We start from the raw sequence: 24,496 nt of genomic DNA on the forward strand, positions 1-24,496 counted from the left end.
ATATATATATATATATATATATATATATATATATATATATATATATATATATATATATATATATATATATATATATATAAGAAATTCATAATGCTATGTCTTTGTTTTCAACCATGTCACAGTTATGTTCAAATATAAAATGAGGGCAAATAAAAAACCTATAATTTTACCGAATGCAATATACCATTTAAAAGACCTAGTGTGGTTCATTAAGGCAGTACTAGCTATAAAACATTGGATACACTGAACCCAAAACACTTGACCAGAGGCAGCTACTCTGCATAAATCATCAGGTTATCACATTTCCACAGTAGTGAAAGGTGCTCTTTTCTGGGTATAATCAAATATCAACTAAAGCTGAGGATTTTTTAGATTAGGTTTTATGTTTGGTCTATATTTTAAGTAGTCCTGATATTAGATATAGACATATAGATTCTATGTGCCAGCAGTAATTGTTCTCCCTGATCAGTCCGACAATCTTACACTAAGTAAAAGGACAGAGCTGTTAGGAAGATCATTGGTAGGACTGAAACAAACTGCTCAAAAAGAACAGAGCCAGTGATTTGAAGTGAGAACCAATTGGCAATGTTAAGGTGCCCTGAGGTCTATCCTCAGGCTTTTCATAACTCTATTTACACAGCCTAATTTGATGAGATACTGCAATCTGGCCAAGAGCAAAGACGAAACAACCCTCATTCCAATGCTTAAGGAATTAAAGGTTGTACCATAACAGAGTCACGTATTTCTACAAATCTTTGATCTGCTTATTTGTTGATTAAGGCTGAAACAATAAGTCACACCTTCTCTCATTTTTTATGGTTTATAATTATGTCTTATAATGTCTTATAATTTCTGTTAGTTTTTTCTGCAACATGTAGCCTCGACAAGCAATTTAAGACATTTCTAAGAAGGAAGACTTTGCTGAAAAGGATCTTTCTAAGAAGATCAACCAAAACAAGTGTGTTTTTGAGTCTGATCTGCAGGAGGGAGGGTTCTTTATTCCGAGTGTGATGATTGCAGAAAAAAACTGCACATTTGGTAACCATGTGCAACTCCAATGCATCCCTGATTAAAACAAATGGGGCAAATAATTTGAAGTGTGGTCAGTTTTATACTGTCTCACTTCAGGCATTTTACATCCTGTTATTTTAAGATGTGAAATGCCTGAAGATAGATTTCCTTTTTATTTAATCTCTTGAGACACCATCAAAACATCTCCAGGAATTTTATCTGATTAAAGGTGGTTTACATATCAATAACCCCACTTTTGTTTATTACCTACAATCTTATAGTGACATCTAGTGGAATTTTTTAAAACTGCACCCGATGAAAAACATTACACGGCCATGGCTACGTCAACAGTACTACGTGGAAGATGGAGCAAGGGTGGAGAGGATTGGAGGTGATGCTATGTTAAGGGTATTACATTTCACAATAAAAGAATCTAATAAATTTTACAAACCCCATCAGCTTATTTTGTAACAGATGACACTCACACCAGTCTAAACCACCTTTCTGCCCCATATTACATTTTTAAATGTTCATGTTTTGCACAAGAAGTATGTGAAAATAAACACAAAGAGACTTTTATTTTGAAGGGATTTCTTAAAACCTTAGCTGACTGGATGCAGGGATTTTCTGTCTGAATTAAATGGCTTGTAAACGCTTTGGGATTAGTAATGGGTTCTCCTGGGGATAACGTTGTTAAAAACGATTAGAATAAGAATTAGTTTTTAATTTTTCTGTCCGTTTAACTTGGCTGTGAACAGAGTGGTGAGGATTGGAAGCTAGCTCAGGTAGCAGCAGGCGGCCACATCAGCACCGCAGCTCCTATTAGCATCTGTGTTGTTATCAAGCTGCTGTTCTGGAGAGATTCACAGTTAGGTTTTGCTATAATAGAGGGAAATAAATCACCATTTCTTGTTTTGCAGGGATTTCATCATGGCGGATAATACCATGAGCAAAGCTGCTACCATGGAGATCCCCATAAATAGCAATGGAGATACAGGAGCTCTGACTGAGGATGACAGCCTGGAGCAGGTCAGACAGCCTTTAATGCATCTGACTGATATTCACATTTTCATACATGATGCAGCTTTGATGTCATTTTTTTTTCTCTAGTTCTCAAATGTGAGCTTAACCATCCAAAGACCTGCAGCTATTAAAAGTAATTGTGGATTTAGAATATGGGGATGAATTATTGGTTTTATTTCTTTTACCTGGCATCATCATAGAAAAGAAAAGTTGATAAAACAAAGCTTACACAGCCCTGAAACAATTTTAGGTCTTAAATACTTAAATAATAAACATTTTCAAGACCTTTTTTTATCTGTAATGTGGCTTAAGAATACAAACTGCTGAAAGTACTTAAAGTATGAAATTATTACATACGGTTCAATAAATAAGGGTTTTTAATTAAGAGTAATTTTTTGAATGTGCTTTACCGGAAACAGTTTGGCAAAGAGCACTACTGCCACCTGATGGTTTGTGATGTCAAGGTGCGGTATTGGCTGTTGAGCAAGTCCCTGTGCCGTATCTGGTGTTTGTCACAACTCGATATTATCCATGATGAGTGTCCGATTGCCACATTGTTATTGCAATTGACTGTTTAGATTCCTGACATCTATATAAACAGTATAATCCGATTATTTTTTCCAAAAAAGAAAAAAAAAACATTCCACTGGACTTGGTTTCCAAGTATTAAGATGCTTCACTTCCAATTCAGGAAGCTTTTTCAATTCAAAATGTCAGAATTTGTGTTGAGTTCGAAGCTTTATATAGTAGTCTACTTGTTTGGCTTAGAAAACATGCAAATCGTTGACTGAGAATCTTCCGATTATTTTATTTTGAGTCTAAATATATTTAAATCCAACCGGGAAATTCAGCTGTGTTCACATACGTTAATGTATGTGCATACATACATCTGTTTTCCAACCCTGTAAAACCTGTGGGGATGTGAATTCCTCAGGATCTGCAGCAGGTGATGGTGTCAGGACCCAACCTGAATGAAACCAGTATCGTCTCAGGAGGCTACGGTGGACCTGCTGGGGGGATCATTCCTACAAGCTCCATCAAAGGTATCGTTAGCAGGTCGCACTATCATTCTTCACTTGTCCTGTTGTCTCTTTTCTTTACAGCCAAGGCTGGTTTCTTTAAAAGCTTAAAATTTGAAGGTGCATCAATTCAAATCTCTGTGTTAGAAACATGAAAATATTTACTGTTCCAAGACAGACATGACTTTTAAGTAGCACCCTGTCTGTTTTTCCTCTCCTGTCAGTTGCAGGCTGCTCTGAGTTTAGCCAGAGATCTGTCAGGGTTGTTGAATGGCTTCCAGCCACTGAAGCAGTTCACTAATGTGATGCACGTTAAGGAAGCTATAGCAGAGCTAGAACGTTTCCTCCTGGTATATTATTGTGCCTCTAAGGAACTCGTGACCTCTGGGCTGCTGGTTCATGTTCCAAACATATTCCATAGGGCCTGCAGTGCGCTACAACCCTGAGTATCTGGACAGAAGACGAACCGCTGCACCAGGACTAGGTGGCTGTGTGTTCTGATGACATATTTTTCTTATTTACCCTTTATGAGTTGGGATTTGTAACCTTCTTTAAGAGATTTATGCCCTGCTTGACCGAACAAATTGTATGCAACCTTGCTTGTTTCTATTTGACTCACAGCATTAAAAAAAGGGAATGTTTTGACAGCTTTCAGAGTTTAGAAGTTACTAACATGATATTATGGTTCTGTCCTTTCAAAGGTTGACTTCATGTAAATTGAGCTTTGGATGACTGTTTTACTGTTACTCCACATCTCCATCTTAACCCTAAAATTCTTTTTTTTTTTTCAATTGGTTTGATTTGTGCATGAAATACCTGCATTGTGGATCGTTATGTCCTCAAAACCACTATAACAGCATCACTTTAAAACTTTTTGTTTTTTAAATTTCTGCATCTTCCTTCAACTTTGGATTTCATTGTTAAGCTCCTGTGCATTTTGTTCAGCTTCCTCATTTGGTGTGACCATTTTCTCACTCCTGCTCTTCATCGCCACCATGCTCATTTCAGACATTCGCATGAAATCCAGGGGTGCTAACTTGCATAACAGTAATGCTTCCGCCAGTCGACTTGCCCATCACACAAACCCAGGTATCACCCAGCTCATCTCCATTAGTGTCATTTTTCATCATTACCCACACAATGAACCATCCCCCGAAATATCTAAACATTCTTCTATCAAGTATCTACCTTTTATTGTCTGTTTGTTTTAAGGGTCAATAAACCATAACACCAATTCCACTGAAGAAGTTTCTCGTGGTGTAGCAGTGGAGAAACTTGACAGTGTAAAGAAGTGGGGCATTAATACATACAAGGTAATGTATTTTTTTTTGTGTGTTTTAATTAAATTTGTTATGTAGTGCTAAATTTATTGGTTTTGTTCTAGCTAAATTACCAACCAGTTGTCGGAGGCAACTGGTTGGTAATTTAAAAGTTCATTTTAGTGGTTCAGTTAGTGTTTATCAACTTTAATTATTTAGTTTGTTTACTTTCGTAATACTACCTTAAAGCTTATGGAAATCTACCATTAGAGTACACATGATAGCAATAAGAAAAGAAGGATTTCTAATTCTGAAGTGCCGACATGTTAATCCATGACGTCTATTGTTGCAAATATGCAATAAACTATTTTTATTACGTACACATCCAAGATAACATTTGCCAACCCCCTGTGTAAATTATTACACATTCAGTGTGGACCTAGGAACCTTTGGACGGCTCTTGTTTCCATTAAAACTGGTTCCTAACCGTGTGTTGTAACTAAACTTTAGTTTTGTTTTTCAATAAAATAAGGAATGTCTGGGAGTTTTGGCAATAAAGTTACTGCTGAATCAAGTTAAATTTATGGGGACCTGAGAGTCCAGAACCTGGCGCGCAATATGAAACCATATTTTATATAATCTAGATAATAATTTATCTATTATAAATCTTTTGATAGTCTTTTTATATAGTAATTACAGTGCAGGTACCGTAGGCACTGCTCGGTTGGTCAGATCTGGTCGGACCCTGCTCATGCCAGAGACTTTACGCTATATGATTGGTTGAAGGTTGCCACATGACATAAAACATTGTGGTTGCCCAGACAACGATAACAATGTTGCGTCCGTGTGCCGAGTCGAGAGCATCTGTAGTGTTATGGAGTTTAATGACCGATGGAGTTTTGCTTGATTAATAACAAAGCTGAAAAAATGTGTTTATGTTGAACAAAGTCACTGCAAGACAATGATATAAAGGGGTATAGCTGGGTAGCGCTGTGGCTAGCCTTGCTGAGTAGCTAAAAGGTTAGCGTGTTTTAGCTTGGTTAGTTAGCCATAATAAGCTACATTAGTTTTAACTTCATATCAACAACAACTGTTCCTTTTCTACTAGTAGAATAACTGTTTTCTTTGTCTAAAATCTCAGCAAAAGTCATTTTTTAAGATGTCCCATTTTGCCCCCCCTCCTCCGCCCTCAGATCTTAATAAAAAGAAGAAGCACTGAGACTTTTTGTGTCCCCTTGTTAAATGGCAGAGCTAGGTCTGTCTTAGAAGGCAGTGCTTTCCTTCAAGACTGAAAGTGATTGTTTTCTACGTTCGGCTACTTTAGTTCCCAGATAAAATGTAAAATAATAGCAATTATGGGTAATAACATGTTGAGACTCCAGAAGAGATCTGATTCTTAAGAAACGGGTGCAATACAGTTTGTCCGATTGGACCAACCTAGCAGGTCTGGTACCTACAACGGCATGAATGGCAAACAGTTGGATAGTGACCCATGAATTTTTGTTAATGTTTCTTTTTTTTTTCAGTGCACAAAGCAGATGTTTTCTGAGAAATTCGGCAGAGGTTCACGAACCGTTGATTTGGAACTGGAAGCCCAGATTGATGTTTTGAGAGACACAAAGAGCAAATATGAAAACATTCTAAGACTGGCGACTGCTCTGATCACTCATTTCCAAAGCATGGTACAAACGCAGCAGGCTCTCGGGGACACGTTCACAGACCTGAGTCAGAAGTCCCCTGAGCTTCAGGTACACAACTCACAGAGTGTTCCCACGGGATGCGGTGTTAACAAAAGTGATTAAAATATTTCTTTTTCCTGCAGGATGAATTTGGGTATAATGCAGAGACGCAGAAGCTGCTGTGCAAGAATGGTGAGGCTTTGCTGGGTGCAATCAACTTCTTTGTGTCCAGCGTGAACACCCTGGTCAATAAAACCATGGAGGATACCCTGTTGACAATTAGACAGTATGAAAATGCAAGGTAAAAAAAAAAAGTAATGTTTTTAAAGTAATGGTTTGGAAAAAGATTTTACTGTTTCTACTGTACTTCATTCTGCAGGCTTGAATTTGATGCCTATCGCTCTGATCTGGAGGAGTTAAGCTTGGGTCCAAGGGATGCAGCTGCTATGGTTCGCATTGAGATGGCTCAGCAAGACTACCAGGTCCACAGAGAGAAATATGAGCGGCTCCGTAGTGACGTCTCCATCAAACTTAAATTTTTGGAGGAAAACAAGGTTTGATTTACAAATTAATTAATCTTTGGTCTTTCAATTGTAATTTTCATATATTTCAACAGATGATGAAAAATTACCAAACACTAAGGTTATTTATTTTAGAGCTTTTGTCAAATAAATTTTAATTAGATTGTCTAATTATTATTTGGGCCATGTCAGTTCCCTAATTCCAAACTTGGACGCTTCTCAATTTTACTATTTCTATAAAAAAAAAAAAGCCTCTGTTCCACCTTAAAACTATTCTATTGTCAATTGAAAAAGTCTTCATAAAGGATTGTGATGATTCTTACATAAGCACAACATTATTAAAAGCTCGCCATGCTTCAGCGATGACCCAATGACATCACTATTGGATGTGGTTACCCATACACAGGGGCACTACTGGGACCACACCCAAAGTCTGAGGTCACCGATGTTTGATGTGGCGTCTGAGCTCAAACGAGCTTCAAACCAAGGAGAAGAATAAGGTGCAGCCTTTAAATGTCAATTGGAGTGGAGTTAAAAGTGACAATTATGAATATTAGAAGTCCAGCCTAATGCAAGATGAGATGTTACGGGGTTAAAAACCCAAAGGACGAATATGAAGACGTCAAAGACACAAAAAAATTAAACAGATTAAGAAGAAAAAGCAAATAACAGAATAGATTGAATAGTTAAAGGGTTAAGAAAGAGCTATAAATGTCAGTTTTGGAAGGGGAAAATCTGTCGAGTCACAAACCTGTCCTATAACTGGAATTAGAAGAGATTCCCAAAGGCTATAGTTACATTTATTTCTCTTTCACTATAAATCCACACAGAGGTGCAGAATTGTCAAGTGGATGAAATGATGTAAGGCTTTCAACATTTTAATCAATTTTAATCTGAAAAGTGTGATAAATATTTATATTTAGTAATTTCTATTTTACTTTGATATAGCCAAACCTAATCGAGTGTAACCAATATCAACTAATCAGGGGCGGATCTTGGAAATGTGGGGCCCTAGGCAAAGATAGGCCGGGGGCCCTCTGAATTAAGAAAACGACACATAAAACAGACCCATTATACAGATACAGAAATGTTAATAGAATAGACATACGTTATTTCTTCTATGTTTTGTCCCTCTTTTCTTGTCCCTTTTCTTCTTGTTTTCCTCTCCATGTTTTGTACTCAGCTGACTTTTCATGCTGTCTCAAAAGGAATGAAAGATTTTTTCCAAGTAAATAACAGTCATTCTTTTCACTGAAAAGACAAGCCATGATCTGCTTATCTGTTCTTCATTTTTCATTTGGATAAACTAAATAGCTGCATGAATCATGACAACAGACAAAATAGAGGAGAGCAGGAGGCGGGGCTACAAATCTACTTGCTCTGGAGAGCAGAGTTCGGTTCTTTTATATGATGTTGCCGAAGTCTCCACTAGACGAAAAAAGTCGCTAGATTTGGCACTAGGTGCTTTTTTTTTTTTTTTTTTTTATAAAAGTGCTAGAGGGGTCTGAAAAGTCGTTGAATATAGCGACAAAAGTTGGCAACACTACTTTTTGCCTTGTTTATTTTAAAATGGTTTGCTGCTGTCTGTTTGGACCTTTCTGAACATGTGCAGCAAATGGACTGATCCAATGTGGTGGACACTGAAGGGGGGGCTGAGACACACTTAATATTCTAAGGATTCTGATGGCATTTTAGCGAATGGATTTTAATCAAAAACATAATTAATGTGCACAAATAAGGAATAGTTGTAATAATCATACATACAGGAACTTGGGGCCCTAGGCAACACCCTAGTATTGCCTAATAGTAAATCCCCCCTGCACCTAATCATTAGTCTCCATTAGTGTGCGTATGAATTCAGCTGTTCTGTCTGGAATAATGCTTGAAGCTTCTAACAATGAGCTGTCACTATTATGAAATAGAAAGTATGGAATAATAAATGTGTCCTTAAAGCTGCTTATTTGGACAAGCTGGGAAAGATACGCATTTTATAGAGAAGAAAGTAGAAGGCCTGCGATAAGATTTTATCAAAAGTAGCAGGATTGCTGAAGGAAAGCCATAAGCAGGCTTTCATTTGTTTCTTCCTTCTTAGTATTTGGGGCTGTTTTGAACTGAGCAAACGCATAAAGTCCCATTTAAATACGTTGAGTTCTGTGCTGGTTTTGAAACAAAATAAAAAAAAGATTAAAGACGATTTTGCTTGCAGTAAGCTAATTTTCCTGTTCCTCTTTTTTCCCTCCAGGTGAAGGTGATGCACAAGCAGCTGCTTCTCTTCCATAATGCAATCTCAGCTTACTTTGCTGGAAACCAGCAGCAGTTGGAACAAACTCTTATACAGTTCAATGTAAAGTTAAAGCCTCCAGGATCAGATAAGCCTTCTTGGCTGGAGGAGCAGTAATGGACCCACAAGGTTAATCTTCATCTTGAAATTTTCAATGACACAACTGATGACTTGGTAGAATGATATAAAGGAAACGATTAAAGGAAGTTATTGTAGAATCTGTAGGGACCCTGATAGGAACAGTTTGTAATGCGTTTTTTTTTCTTTGCATATTTTTTCCCTTTATGTCATTGATGGAAATATTATTTTCTAGTGCATCACAAAACTCTCATTTCGCTTTCCTTATACTTGGCACAATCCTTCACCGATGCATCACATATTCATGTGCAGATTGTGTTGTATTATTGGAGGTTCCCTTGGACAGTTTTGCACATTATTCTTTGCTCTTTGCCTATAGATGCATTTAACATGTTACTGTATATAAAATGTTAGAAATTCCAAAAGTTGGAATCATACATCACTGAGAAAGTGTACATAATGTTATCACATATCATCCTAAATGGTATTTATTTTCTCAATCATGATCTTCTCGTTTCAAACTATTTTATTTTAAACATATGGGTTTATTGACCATTTCAAATTGGCCGAGGGTGTTTCTGCTGTTACTTTGTGAATTACCTGTTAAAAGGGTTGTTAAAATGCATCTATAATGGAAATGCATTTTTTTTTCACCCTGAAAAACAAAATATAGAGACTTTGGTTTGGTTATCCCTAAAAACGGTATGTTTTAACAAGTGCAGTACCACTATTAGCTTTTATATTATATAAAATTCCTCCCTATATAATATAAAAACATTTTTTTTTTGCTTTGCTTTTCCAAAGTTCACATAGAAACCTCCTTATTTAACCTGCTGCCATACTTCCCATCAATGAAAGTGCTTTTCCCTTTCCTAAAAAATGCATAGTTCTCATTTACAAGGACACAAACCTTCAAACTCAGTATCTGTGGTCATAAGTTTTTTGGGGTATCACAGGATCTGTCTGTGAAGCTATGAACAGGCTGTGAGACTTATTCTAAGCTCATTGTAAAACTGAAACCAGTAAACACTTAATTGTAAATGCACTTTACTTTAAATACAAAAGTCAGTGTTCCTTCCAAGACAGAATGTAAAAAGTATCTTTATTCATATTTTTCTTTATCCACTTGTTATATGGCAGTGTGTAATACTGAAGGTCCTAAGTTGTCAGATGGCTGTGCTTTTCCTTCCTCTGCGATTCCAATAAAGTGCTGGATGTTAAAAGTGGTTGATTGATTGACTATATTGATCTCACAGTGGTTGACCTAAGTGTAATATTGCTGTCACATTTAAAGAATTGGTCTGAACTTTTAATATGTACTTATTTTCCATGAATATCTCATTCAGTATATTATATCATTATTTCTAGTCCTAAATATTCAGTCCTACCTTTAGCCGTGAATGGGAGTGTTTGTAAAAACAGAGAGCATTTACCACAATCTAGTCTGACGTTATTTTCATGGTGCATTGAGTCATAAAACTAACAAATGCAATAATGGAATTAAAATTTTCACCTTTCACTTCTCTCCAGTAAATCTAATTGGAGCTCAAAAGACTGAAAATGCATGTAGCTCACGTTCAAAATACAATAATAAACAAAACCACATTTTTTAAATTGGATCTTATAATATACACATGGGCGTAGGTTTGCATAGGGACCATAGGGACATGTCCCTACCAAAATTTTGAACCGACCTAATTGTCCCTACCAATAATTGGATGCGAGCAACATGTTTATAATTTACAGCAGTAGTCTTTTCCTCTCGCAGCTCCTCTGCCTGGTCTCTCCTGTCGCTTTCTCGTAGCAGCGCATGGAACTGTGCTGCGCTGTTTAACTCCACTCTCATTGGTTGTTCTGCCTTAGGTTCCGCCTTCTCTCTCTCTGATTGGCTGTTTTTTAGTCTGCGTGCACTTGGAGCACAAAATTGAAAATTTATTCACACTAGAATGCAGCGGTTACTACAATTAATATTAGGCTACAAAACAAGTCCCAATTAAAAAAAAAAGGAATATCATGTACACTAAAAAACAAAAGCCTTTTTTTCTGTTATAAAACGCCAGGAGTTCTGAAGACTGCTGGAAAAATGGGCAAATAAAGGCTGTAAGCCATCAACATTTCTGATTCTTAGCCACAGCCAACTAAAAAAGAAAATGTGAGGGTTTCCTTTTTGCCAATATCTAGTTGCTATTACTGTTTTCATTTTTTGATGACTCTTTGAGGAAGTTCAGGTATAATTATTAGCAGGTGTTATTTCTCTTAAAGGGCCGGATTTATCAAAGGTTTGCGTGTATTAAAACGTGAGCTATTTCACTGCGCACGCTAAAAAATGTACAAACTGATCTATCAACAGCGTGCTAAAAGCATTTGATCTTTAAAACGTGCTAAATAGCGCCTGTGATCCATTTAGTACTTTTTCTGCAATGAATATGCAATATGGGGCGTTTACACGCTAAAGTGCGTCTTGTGGGAGGAGAACATGTAAATATATTAATTTAGCACTCGCAAAGTGATTTATCAAACTTGAACGCAATTTTGCTAACGGTATCTGACTCTATATTTAACACGTTTCAAAAGAAGGTGCAAATGGTCTGTATGTGTAATTGCGCACACATGGCAGCGGTTATTGTCGCAAGAAGGAGACATGGAAATGAAGCAAGGAGGCGCAGAGAACGCATTTTTTCACTCCGTGTGAATATTTTTGGAATGAACGAGGAAACGATCATCAAAACATATCGTTTATCCAGCATTGCCATTTTGGAGCTGTTGGGGGAACTCCGAATGAATTTGGAGCCAGCCACAAGGAGGACCCACGCAATAACAGATATCACAAAACTCCTTGCAACATTGCACTTTTTTGCATCTGGGATCTCCCAATCTCGTTTTTCAGAAGTGCTGTCCGACGTTCTAAATGCCATGTCGCCCTGACGCCCTACCGGAGAACCCCGACACCCTGCGCCTGTGGAGCAACATGCCAATGCAGTCATCTTATCTACAGTCACTTCTTGTGAGCCATTTGGTATGTGCATTTTTCTACAGGCCGATAAAAAACACCTGTTTTATTTTTGTTTGTGTGTTTTTTTCTTACTGCGGTGAAGTAGAAATTCAGCCACATACCACCTTAGGGAATAAAGGTTGCCAAAGTTTATATATATATATATATATATATATATATATATATATATATATATATATATATATATATATATATATATATATATATATATATATATATATATATATATATATATATATATATATATATATATTTCTTTTTTTGGAGGGGGTGGTGTCACTGTAAGATTAAAATTTCTTAATGCACTAGTTTGCACAAACTACAAACTACTTTGCCGCAATCCACAAAACGCGCAAAACCATCATTTAAATAGGGCGTCTCCAACAGTTTTGCGCCTGCCACCAGTTACGCAATCGCTCTTGTTAAATCACCCGCAAACCATGGTTCAGCCCCTCGCGCAAAATTCCACTTTGCGAGCGCAAATTACTGCACGCAAAATTGGATCTTGATAAATCCGGCCCATAGAGTATAACAACAAGAAACGGTGTCTATACATCTGCTATTTTTGGTTTAAAAAGCATAATTAGGGTTCCACATAATAATACTAATTTAATTGACTATTTATACTTCTAGAAATAGGATAAAGACAAGAACAAACAGAGGAAGAATATTAATATTGATTTTATCTTACATAGATTTCCACACATTCTATAAGTAAATTAGTACAAACATTAATGTCTGGTAAAAATGCTTGAATCTGGCTGTTTATTTTGGATATTATTAAATTCCAGATAAGATAGTGTTATATTGTCTTTTATAATTGTTAAAAGTGATTTTATATTTGAATACACTCATTCTACAGCTCATTCTTAGTGTTGTGTTTGTAGACGATGCCACTAAAAAAGGAAAGGAGCTATTTAAACAGTCAGACAGTAAGCAATATAGGACGATGATAAAAGGTTGTGTTTCATTAAATCCTTTACTATTAAAAATGCACTTATACATTATATGATTATAGGAAACACAGATATCCAGTAATAATGATGCAGGGGCAGCTTGTAGGTGAAGCAGCTGCCCTTCAGTGCTTCAGGTGATGTCTAAATAAACCAGGTGAAACTAAAATATTTCCTCTTCAGGAATTCTGGATGGAGAATATTGACAGACAATTTTTTTTTTAAATCATATATATATGTATATATTGTATTTTTACAATTTTGGGATAATTTTGGTATAATTACTGATCTAAGTGGGTTGCTCTGTCGGGGAAAGGCACATTTTACATTTATATTACTGTATGTTTTAAAGTCTCCATACTCCAGTTAATGATAAATTACATACTAAATTAGTTAACAATTATTGAAATAATCAATTAATATGATTAATTTTTTTTAGCCCCAGATAAAATACATGAAATGGGCTATGCAGAGTATCTACAGCCCAGATGTTCAACTTTTATAGTGAATTTAATATATTAATGAATGTATTATTTTGCTTGATACAGAGAGAGCATAGTAGGCTACAGTAGGTAAAATATAAGAGTGGGGTTTAACTCTGCACAATTCTATATCTTCAAAGGAAAATCCTGTATTTACCTTCTCTCTTATAGTCGTTCAAATGAAAAGATTTTCAAAGTGGACAAAAGTCCTAATTCCACATTCATCAGAGCCGGTGATACTTCAAACATTGATAAACAGCATCTAATGAGTGTAGTGCTTATACATTTTTTATTAATGTAGCAAAAGGATGCTTCTCTCTTTTAACAATGAATTCCTCTTATCAGTACGGATGCTTACATCGAGCTTAAAAAAGGACATGCATATTGCATAGCACCAATGACACCCGACCAATAGTGTCCCTACCAAAGTTCAAATCAAACCTACGCCCTTGAATATACATATACAAGTCCTCCACTGCTTTCCATCTTTGATCACACTGGAGACAACATGAAACAAAAAGAGCTTGTTTAGGATGATTCCATATGATCTCAACTGGGCTGAATTTGACTTCCAGAATCTTTTTTTATTTGTGTTTTTAGTAGCCTTTATGGTGTATTTGCATTCTCCTGCCACTTAACCCATTTGCTGGTCAGACATACTCTGGTTACAAGACGTTAAGGGGCTTAAACAGTAAAACAGCCCCAGGCCACTAGCATACCACCACCATGCTTTAATAACATTCTGATGCTGCTTTTTAGAGCCAGATATAATGGAATACACACCCAAAATTATCAGCATATTGTCAGTCCAGAGAATTTTCTCCTAATTATTTTCTCCAGCTCCTATGGAGGACAATTTACACCACCTCATAATTGTTCAAATAAAAACACTGCATTTCACTAATTCCAGTAAGGTCTGCTGTTGTGTAGATGGTGTCATGTTCTCCATTGCCTAGGGAAGCTATCAATCAATTTTTGAAGTAACTGCAGGTTCATCACTGTTCCAAAGTGCAAACAAACTATTCAGTTTTGGATAATAGCTCTCACTGGGGTCCTCTCACAAGCTTCAGTAAGTTTTTTTTTCTTTCTCATCTGCTAATAAAGTATTTTGTCTTTATGTTGCTTTTCTAAAACCATTGAGCCTTCTTCATGTTGTCAGATGGGTACCCTCTAGGGCATTTCTTCACTTTAAAGCTGAAACAGAGGTGTCTGAGCTTTTCAAAAAATCTGTTTAATCACAGATAATTTGTTATGAAAACTCATGTCATCTGTATGTGAGTCAGGCCACAGTATTTTAACCCTTGGACAGCATTTGGATCAGGTAAATGATCAAATTAAAAAGGACTATAAAAGAATAACAGGTCAGAGGAATAAATGAGCGGCATGTTTACAGCCTGTGACTATTTTAGTGTGCCTCAGCTGAGGGAAATCGTTCAGAAATTCACCAAATCAATAGGAATTCAGATAGGACACCTATCAGGCAGTCTGAGAATCCAGCGGTCTGCTCACATGAGCTGCGGCAGTTGGTGCGGGGCCCCAAACTCTAACCAACGCATGCCAGAAATAACAACTTTAGTCCAAATGCCAAACTTCCGGGACTCTCCTGTGTTTGGAAGGCGTGGGATATCATGGAAATAAATAACTCACCTGGGCGTGTCGTCAAACCCGCAGCGGATTTCGACACTCTCTCCTCAGTGCGTCCTGGTTCCCGCTGCTGTGCGCCTTTGGTTGGAACAGGACGATCCTAAAGAATGAAAATGGAGCTGCTTCACACAGGCATTCACAGGTACGATGTCTGTTTCACTGTTTAAACTACCCACTAAAAACTTTAGAGATGATGACAGTTTAAGATAACAGGAGTATGGCATTATGGAAGTTCAAATGTAATTTTTTGGATAAAATAAATATAAATGCATATATATAAATATGGTAAATATGAAGAAAGGTAACGTGATAATTAGACCTAATTAGTGCTAAAAAAAAAAGAAAAAGCAAAACATGTTGATAATAATGTGTTTAGGCTGTAAATGCCTGATTGTATGCCTTCATGAACTCTTCTAAACGATTCAAAAGATTATTTGACTTATTACTGAATTTATGTAATATTTTTATATATTTTTGTTTATTCATATATCCTTTCAAAATCTAGTTTTAGAATGTTTCACTAACTTAGATTGTTTTTAGAACAAGTTTTTAAAGAAAATCCAGTTTGTATAAAGCTGACTGTGTATCTTTTCAACCAGGATCATTATTGCTCCATAAACCTACTGAGACCCTCAAAGATGCAACCAGTAAATCCTCCTGCTCCACCACCCCCACCACCCCCACCTCCTCCACCACCTCCAGCTCCTGGACTTCCCCAGCATGGAGGTGGCCTCCTGGGCTGGGGAGACCGCCGGAGGTCCAGAATGCGCAATTTTAACTGGGAAACACTTCCCAAACATAGTGTGATAGGAAAGCACAACATCTGGACAGCAGACAAGACGGATGGGCAGTTTGAGCTGGACACCGATCACATGGAGGAGTTGTTCAGCCATAACCACGGCCAGCAACATCCAAAGGGTCTGAACCGTTTGAGTATTAGGGGGCAGCTACCGTCTGGCACTGGAGGAGAGATGGTGAGTTTGGTCAATCTCGCCTTAACAGGTTGTCTGTAAGAAACATGAGCTTAAGGGGGTTACAGAAATAGATTGTAATGTTGGGTGGTTTTGCATTGTGACATGAAGATATGAAAGTGTGTTCTTTTGACCTCAATTGATTTTTGTTTTCTTCCCCCTCCTTAGCCTGAATGGGAGATAAATAGAAAACATCCTGACAAATTCTTAAAGCCTGCAAACAGTTTAGTAGAAATGGACATATTACCACTTTCTTAGCTACTTGAAATTAAGGGAAACTAAAACACACATCTGAAGACATTTAGCAGTTTCTACACACTGAAGGCGATTGTAACTACTGTTTTGGAAACGGTTATGTATCATAGGAACATTGTGTATGGCTGTGGGATCACTCAGTGCAAGGGTGGAGTCTCCATTGATCATGTTTGCAGAAGGAAGGCATAATTGTTTCCTCAGAGAACAGTAGAAACTACAGTTGTCAGCTTTTAACTTAAACGTCCTTTATTATAGATCGGTTGTAGATGCAACTTGATGCAATTTTGTCATATAAAATGAGTTAAAGCAAGTTCATAAACTTTTACTTGGCCTTATGTTTCTTTTTTGACCCTTAAGTAAATATGTTGACGTTTCAGAACACAAGGCTATCTCCACTCAGACTGTTCGATACAAACAGCTCAAAAGAAAATCTTAACCTTTGGATTTAGCTGTGTTTTTATGGGAACACTGTGATGTATGTGATAATAAAAGATGCTTCTCAAGCCAATAGTGAAATGATCTGGACAAATTACACTGATAGCTGTGTCTTTGTATTTTTTCACTTCCAGGTTACCATCCTCAGCTCCAAGAGGAGCATGAACATTGGAATATTCCTCAAGCAGTTCAAGCGGTGAGTCAGAGGTTATGATTTTAGGGTGTAAGCGTTTTTGCACAATAGTTACTTCATATTGAGGGGGAAAACAGCATATGATGAGGCAGATAGATCTGTACGCGCAGGGCTGCATGACACTCACAAGCCTTTGCAAGACGACAGGCCCAGACAGGTCTGATCTATGTTGTGACCTCCCTGCGGTATTCAGTTGCAGATCAGTAACTGAAAATTCTTGTAAATGCATTGTCTGATGCTGTTTGGCAAACGCAGCAGACCAAACAGGAAAACAGTATATCATTGTTAATCCTGTAAAACATGTATGAATGAACAGGTAGGACATACTACAGCAGAGGAATTAGAACAGTCACTGGAATGTAAATGTACTAGAATTGCTATTTACTTCTCCAAAAAAACTTTTCTTTTTTCCTTGAATGATCAATCTTTTTTCAGTCAAAGACAGCAGCTGACTCAATTGTGATTGAAATTTTTGTTTTTGCAAATTATTACAAGCAGGCAGAGGCTTGTAGATGTCAGCAACTCAGATTTTCCAAGTATATAATAGAATGGCCTTAGTATGGATTTACAGCTCATAAATCACAGGCCTACACAAGCATTAACTCCATTGTAATTGTGATGACTAGTAATTTGGATCCTTCCCATGTCTCCACCTCTGTCCACAGCCCTGTTAAAGATCTGATCCAGGACATTCAGTGGGGAAATGGGCTCAGTTTTGGAACAGGAAAACTGAGAGAGATGTCTAAGTTGCTGCCAGATGAAGGGGAGGTATTTAATGCATTTACTAAATTATATATTTTTTAAATGTTGAACATTATCAATAAATGCATATAGAAAGAGAAACATCAGTTGGTTTGAAAATTTGCATTTTTGTTTTTATTTAATTCAGATGAAGCAGCTGGTTGGTTTTAAAGGCGACCCCTCAGCCCTTCCTGAGGCTGATCTTTTTATGCTCATGCTGATAAAGATGCCCAGGTTAGCAAATACCTCTATAAATGCTATTCTTTGGGAATTCATCGATATGAAAATTTGGATCCATATAGAAATCTAATAATGACATGGTTTTTATACCCAATAAGTTAATTTTACTAATAGTGTGTCCTATATTCACCTTTTTAACACCATGAAACACACTGCTGAGATTGCTTATCTGCTTCAGATAAACTCCCACAATCCTTTGCTACATGTTTGCCAATTTCACATGACCAAACAAGCACCACATGACCAATGCTCTCCTCTAAAAATGCAAACCGGATGGAAATAAACATTGTTTTTTAATATTGACCTAGTTGTATTTATTGGATGCTTAATCAATATGTTTCCAATGACAAATATTAGCTGATAATGATAATACTGATGTACTGTCCATCTCTATTATTTTATTTTATTTTATAAACAGTCCAATGTACCTTGTACCCACTCCCGAGAGGGGATGCCTATTAAACGTGTGCAAGAGCATGCACAAGCCAACTAATAGTTTCCCCGTCAATTAATTTTGTCAGGTTGCCATTGGCCTCTTGGCTGCTTCTCGGGTCATTCTATCCATCCAATATCTGTTATTTAAAAAAAAACAGACATGTCTTTTTGGGTTTGCAATTACGCTTTACTGTTTCCTTCTTTTCTCAGGTGATGAATGGAAAAGTGTTCTGGGAAATGTTGATAACTTATTGTTTTATAACCTAATGATGCTTCCAAACAACTGGGGGGCATAACCATGAGCTTAGGTTAATAGGATATTAAGTGCACTTTAAATATTATTCAGTATCATCATTTTTTTTTCTAATACTTCATTATTGCCTCCATGTCCATGGCTTAGAACCTTGTCTTCTTTTATGACCAATCTCAGCTGCCTGTAGTATGCAATCTACTCATTTTAATGGGTAGAACTAAAATCAGTTTACATGTCCTAACATTTGTGCAGCATTTTTTGTAGATCAGCTGCAACACACCCACATATTGCATGTAGTGAAAAGTATTTGGGATCTTTGAAGATCAGGTCATTAGTCTGTATGATTTTGTTTATTGAAAAATGTTTCTCTCCAAACCTATGAGGCCATTAGAGTACATCTTTATCTACATATAGGTATCAGACTAAAATGGTCTTATAGAAAGGAGTACCCCACACTTATTATGTTTTTATTTGTTAAAAAAGTTAATTCATGCACCATTTTCCTTCTTATTTCATAATTATACATCAATGTGTTGTGTTGGTCTATCAAAATGTTTGTAAAATTGTTAGAAGTTTCTTGCTGTAATCTGACAAAATAAGAAACATTTAAGGGTATCTAAAAACATTTTCAAGGCTGACCTAACACTGATATGCAATTCAATTCAGTTTATAGCGCCAAATTCACAACACATGTAATCTCAAGGCACTTTACAGTTCAACCAGATCATACAGTCAAATTGATACAAAGTTTTCTATCTAAATTTATATACATTTGATCTTTTAGTTATGAAGAGCGTCTGAGCTGCTTGGTGCTGAAGGAGGAATTCTTTACCCTCATGAATGAAATAAGAGAATTCATTGGCGTTCTGACAGAAGCTGGAAAGGGTATGGTTGTTTTGATGCGTTTTAAGATATCTAAGACTTTTAAAGTAGAACTGGAAGGCATTCGTTTTCATTGCTGACACTACATTTCTTCCTTTAGAGCTGTTGGAGTGTGATAATCTACATTCTGTCATTCGCTTGGTGCTGAAAACAGGAAATTACATGAATGCTGTAAGCAGTTACTTTGCATTTGAGTGTTTGGATACATTTCTGTTGTTTTCTTCATCTTATATCTAAAGATATGTGTTTGCTCACAGGGTGGCTATGCTGGCAGTGCTATTGGCTTCCGTATGTCATCTCTCCTGAAGCTGGCGGATACCAAAGCAAACAAACCTGGAATGAATCTTATGCATTATGTTGTGATGGCAAGTAGTTCTCATTTTGATTGACTGTATTTGGTTAGTCTAAATTGCCTGTAGACCTGCTCAGGGCTTTGTCTATCTGCCGTTCATCAGTAATTAGTCTCAAAATTGTCACTGTTACCCCTACTTGCAAAAGTGGAACTCACAATTGAAGAAAAGTGATTGATGTTTATTTGAGCATCCTCACATAGTCCATTAACCAGACACAAGTAGCTGTCAGAAGATGGGTACATTTTAGCACTAAAGCGATGGGCATGGTCAGCAGTAATACTCTGTTAGACTGTGGGGTTAAAGCTATGTTGGTTCCCAGGGACTCAAAGACTACTAAGAAAATCTCCCCCAATCCATTACACACCACCACCAGCCTGAACTGCATTACAGGGAATTACAGATCTCTTTTATATAAATATTTCATTTATTGTCATCTACATACTGAAAGTCTCATCTTTATGTTTGAGTTGCCTTAGAAATTGGTCTTTATAATAATTACATAGGAGGTCTGGCATGTATAGAGGCAGACATTTAGAGATGAAACTAGTTACTGAGGAGATCGCCGTTAGGCTCAATTGTGACCTAGAAGGGTGAACTGAGATGGTAGTAAACAATAAATGGCAGCAACATGCCGAAGGATGGTGTTACTCTCTAGCATTTATGCTTGTAGTAACGCTCAGAGCTGTAAATAGAAAATGATGAATTGGGGTTACCGGTATTTGTATTACAGAGATCATGTAGGTCTACATGTCTTCAGTTACTCCTTCCTCTCCTTTGGAGGGCTTCAAATCTTGCCTCCCCGGCTCCACTCAGCACCTCTCCCTAGCCTGGCCCTGGCTGCACGCCCACTGCGGCCTCCTTGCCCTCTATCTCCTCTAAAAACCCCCGTGCCACAGTCAAGAGTTGGACTCTGTAAATGGGGAATATATATGCTTCCAATCAACAACATCGTGCTATACAATTAAACTACATTATTAGTCTGCGTATATCACTATGCTAAGCAGCTTACTAAAACATGACAACAATGTTTCTCAAATAACGGGTATATTCATTGTCTGAGGCTAATAAAATACTATTTATTAAATTATCTATGGAAACAAACCTGGTCATCACATGATAAGATAGGTGTGCAGACTTTGGACATTCTGTTCCATAATGGCGCCTGTATGGTTGGAGTGGGAGAAGTGCTGTGGGGAGCGGATCATGTCACTGCAGTCCGACCATTAGACCACAGAAAATTAAACAATGTAGCTTTAGGGTTCAACGCATATATGTGTTTAGAGATGAGAAAAAATAACAACAGCAAAAACAACTCCAAAAAGAGAAAAAAAAACTAAAGCATGTTGATAGCTGCTAAACTCTTCTGGTACTCAGTTTATCCAAGTTTCAGTTGAGAAATTTGCTGTTTCACTACTGATTTTTGCAACCACTGACCAGCTGAAATGAATGTGATGATTTGTGACTAAATGTTGGAAGACATCTGATTCTTAAACTGGCTTATGTGTTTACCACAGCAAGCACAAAAGGTAGATGTGGCGCTTCTTAAATTTCCAGAACAACTCAAACACATTGAAGCTGCATCAAGGTAAATCTTTAGAAAACCATCTGCTTGCCCTTTTTTTTTATTTTAATTCAATCTAAATGTTGCTAAAGCTGTTGAACATTATTATAGGTTAACAAAAGCTGACATTGAAGCTGAGATTGAAAGACAAAAAAGAAAAGTACAGGTCGCCAAAGCAGACACCTTGAAACAGGAGGAACTAAAGGAGCAGATGGAAGATTTTCTAAAGGTAAGTGTTGGCAGTCTGACATTTTGAACACGAGTAATTCTGAATAAAATGATGAGGCTGTTTTCTAATTCATTATTTGGTCTCAATTTAGAAAGCTGATGTTTGTTTGGAAGAAATAGAAAGTGATTTTGAAGAACTACAGGCTGTAAGCGACTCTGTGGCCGAGTACTTCTGTGAAGACTCTGCAAGTTTTAAACTGGAGGAATGTTGTTCCATCTTTCATTCCTTCTGCCTAAAGTTTATCCGGGCTATGCAGGTAAATGCTTTGATGTTTTTAAATCTTAGTTAAATAATGAAAACTCTTGCTTTGATTCATTGACATTGAGTGTTTTGGTTTTTTTTGCAGGAAAACAAGGCCAGAGAGATGGCAGAGATGAAACGGAAACACATCGATAGATTGCAGAACACAGCCAAGCGCCGGTCTACGGCTACCTGTTCAAGTAGAGACAAGGAAATGGAGGGTATTGCCTTAGAATGCATTCTGCAAAACGTCCTAACCAACCGCATCTCTAGGAGGAAATCAGGAAGGCCTTCATCAACCAATGGGAGCCCCACAAGAGGGAGCCCAGTTAATGGGAGCCTTTCAGAGATCAGCTCTCAGACAAACATTCGAACTATAAACCACAGGCACACTTTTAGAGCCAAAGATATGTTCAGAAAAGAGTGGAATTCTGCAACAGAACTCACAGAGAACTCAAAAAAGCAGACGCAGTATCATGTTGAAGAAAATAACGCAAGGAACATGGTTACCTATGAAGAAAATACTAAAACACCAGAAATAAAGGATTACCAGGACTTAACAAGCCAATCCAAAGTAACTACCAGCCCTTTACCCACAGTTAGGTCTTTCTCGTCCAGCACTAATGATGATGAGGAGGAGGATTTACTGGACAATAATGAGGAAGAGGCCCAGAAATTGCGTGAAGCCTCTAAAAAGGTATTGAGGTACCAGAACAGTCGAGGAAGTGCTTCCTCTGTGGATCACCCATTGGAAAACCAGAAATCCCCTCCTGCTAAGAAAACCTTGGCTCGTCAACTCACCTTTGACGAGGAAACGCAAAGGTATCCTGGAGACCCAACCAATGAGGATTTGATTCGGTTTTTGCTCGGCCCTCAGACCTCCACGAAACGCACCCTCGGCCGCCGACACACAGTGCCTACTAAAGTTTCTAAAACTCAAGGAGAGAAAGAAAATCTGCGGACCCAGTCTACCACTGGAAGTCCAGGTTCTGTGACAAAAACCAAAGAACCTCAGCCAGGACAGGACGTTGAACACATAGCTACAAAACCAGCGTTTGATTTCACTGACAATTCTTACAAGATAAAAAAATCTCAAAGTTTAGATCAGAATTTTCCATCTGCTGAAAAGAAAATTAAACCCAACGACTGTTCAGGCCAGGTTTTAAAAGGAGGGGTTTTGGAGAAAAATGAACAGAAGTCAGTGGAGTGCAAAGCCACACAGCCGCAGGCTAATGTTGAAAACATTCTCCCCAGGAGTGTTTGGTTTAAGACTGAGACCTCTGGTTTTTTCAGTTTTTTTAGACGCTTGGGAGATATTAGCAGGTCACCGATCAGCAAAGAAACTGCTCCTAGGGGTACAGATTCCAGTGTGTAGGCATAAGAATTCATAACTGATTAAATAATTTCTAATAAATGAAATCTAACATAATTTATATTTTACTTAATTACACTGAATATAGTTATTCGTTAGTTATTAAGACAAGAGTGTAGCATTTTTATATTTGAATTTTATGGATGGTTTCAGGTATGAGAGAAGGTGAAAAATTGTTGGAATTCTATTTTTAAAGAAGGTATTTTGAAGGTTTTACCACTAGATGGCGAGAGTGAACAGTAAGTTAGTTGATGGGGAAGAGTTGGCATTTTGCAGGCAATTTGTAAGTTGGTTATTGAGAGAACCATGGGCACACACTGCACAATATTTACATTCAATTTCAATTAAATCTTTAGATAATGATTTTATTGAACATATTTACATGCAGTCGTATTTTAGAGGAATTAGAAAACGCTTACATTGTGTGCACTTGGTCTGGTTTGACATTCAGAGCAGAAAGTGTTGTGGAAGTGTTGAGAGTGTTGAGGTTAGAAGATATTCTGATATTCAGAAATAAAAATTGTAAAAAATGTTATTTGGTTGTGCGATAGACGTTTCTGTGCAATGATGAATTTAATTGTAAGCTCCGATTCTGGGCCTTGTTGCCATTGAAGCTCAGCAAAGTAGCAGATGCTTGCTGCTGCTCTCCGATCCAAGCTGAATTCAGCTATTGTTTTTCTCTGAAATGGGTCAGTGTTACAAAGGCTGTCTGCATCGGAGCAGAGCTGAATGAGGAGCAGTATTTGTTAAAGAAAGATAATTCAGATTCAAACTTCAGCTGCAAGTTGTTACACATTATAGAAAACTATTATAGAACCTATGATTAGACAGCAAAGCTTAATACGTACACCTTCATTGTCCACCTTTAGTTTGGAGAAAAGGTAAAAACCCTCAGTGTGATGTACAAAGGAATTCCTAATGTGTGTTTTTGAATCATTCATCATTTGTCCATAATCGTGCAAATGGTTACCTATTTTATTTAAAAGTTCCACTGATGAGCAATTATGATTGAATGAAGATGGGCTAATAATAGGGATCATCAAGCTGATTGCTGTTAGTGTTTACTTGCAATAGATTATTTAAATGACTGAGATGTATAAACTTGAAATGATACAAAGATCTTTGACTTAATGTGTGCTGTGTCTTTGTTTTAATGCAACTATCCGTATGTAGAAATAAATTAAGTAAATAAGGATTTGCATGCCTGAGAAACAGCTTTTATGTCTTGTGTCTAGTTTATGTATATTTTCAGTTAAATTCTATACAGATTTGTACATCCCTAATTCAAATTGTTAGTATACTTAAAAAAAATAAGTATAATATATGATAATTGTTTTTCATTTACTTTTGATTTATTAAAAATGAACAAACAA

At 37.0% G+C, this 24,496-nt stretch overlaps 2 protein-coding genes across 6 annotated transcripts; both read left to right on the top strand.

Annotated features, from left to right (window-relative positions):
• The first annotated feature begins 1,603 nt into the window (after window positions 1-1,603).
• LOC119789509 (arfaptin-2-like) lies at window positions 1,604-10,097 on the top strand. Of its 5 annotated transcripts, none has more exons than XM_038294424.1 (10): window positions 1,604-1,796; window positions 1,932-2,040; window positions 2,969-3,077; window positions 3,475-3,543; window positions 3,999-4,142; window positions 4,266-4,366; window positions 5,839-6,060; window positions 6,135-6,292; window positions 6,371-6,545; window positions 8,755-10,097. In XM_038294424.1, the coding sequence occupies exons 2-10, from the start codon at window positions 1,942-1,944 to the stop codon at window positions 8,908-8,910; spliced, it is 1,233 nt and encodes a 410-aa protein (XP_038150352.1). In that variant the 5' UTR covers window positions 1,604-1,796; window positions 1,932-1,941; the 3' UTR covers window positions 8,911-10,097. The 5 variants fall into 5 exon arrangements, with proteins under 5 accessions (XP_038150352.1, XP_038150353.1, XP_038150355.1 ...); XM_038294425.1 differs by having other exon boundaries at window positions 3,475-3,537; window positions 4,062-4,142; XM_038294427.1 differs by lacking the exon at window positions 3,999-4,142 and having other exon boundaries at window positions 3,475-3,537.
• A 4,250-nt stretch (window positions 10,098-14,347) lies between these two features.
• fhdc4 (FH2 domain containing 4) lies at window positions 14,348-24,496 on the top strand. The gene is made up of 13 exons (XM_038294378.1): window positions 14,348-14,388; window positions 14,991-15,105; window positions 15,563-15,937; window positions 16,759-16,820; window positions 17,483-17,585; window positions 17,707-17,792; window positions 19,271-19,371; window positions 19,469-19,539; window positions 19,626-19,733; window positions 21,236-21,306; window positions 21,394-21,511; window positions 21,603-21,767; window positions 21,858-24,496. The coding sequence occupies exons 3-13, from the start codon at window positions 15,602-15,604 to the stop codon at window positions 23,124-23,126; spliced, it is 2,490 nt and encodes an 829-aa protein (XP_038150306.1). The 5' UTR covers window positions 14,348-14,388; window positions 14,991-15,105; window positions 15,563-15,601; the 3' UTR covers window positions 23,127-24,496.

Source organism: Cyprinodon tularosa, unplaced genomic scaffold (genome assembly GCF_016077235.1).
Source record: "Cyprinodon tularosa strain WSP-4 unplaced genomic scaffold, ASM1607723v1 ctg34, whole genome shotgun sequence".
Lineage (NCBI taxonomy): Eukaryota > Metazoa > Chordata > Actinopteri > Cyprinodontiformes > Cyprinodontidae > Cyprinodon > Cyprinodon tularosa.

Coding starts and splice junctions, on each gene's coding strand:
- LOC119789509 (XM_038294424.1), top strand. CDS start 1,942: ATGGCGGATAATACCATGAGCAAAGCTGCTACCATGGAGATCCCCATA. Junction 2,041..2,968: donor AGGATGACAGCCTGGAGCAG/GTCAGACAGCCT, acceptor TGAATTCCTCAG/GATCTGCAGCAGGTGATGGT. Junction 4,143..4,265: donor TGCCCATCACACAAACCCAG/GTATCACCCAGC, acceptor GTTTGTTTTAAG/GGTCAATAAACCATAACACC.
- fhdc4 (XM_038294378.1), top strand. CDS start 15,602: ATGCAACCAGTAAATCCTCCTGCTCCACCACCCCCACCACCCCCACCT. Junction 15,938..16,758: donor CTGGCACTGGAGGAGAGATG/GTGAGTTTGGTC, acceptor TTTCACTTCCAG/GTTACCATCCTCAGCTCCAA. Junction 19,540..19,625: donor CAGGAAATTACATGAATGCT/GTAAGCAGTTAC, acceptor GTTTGCTCACAG/GGTGGCTATGCTGGCAGTGC.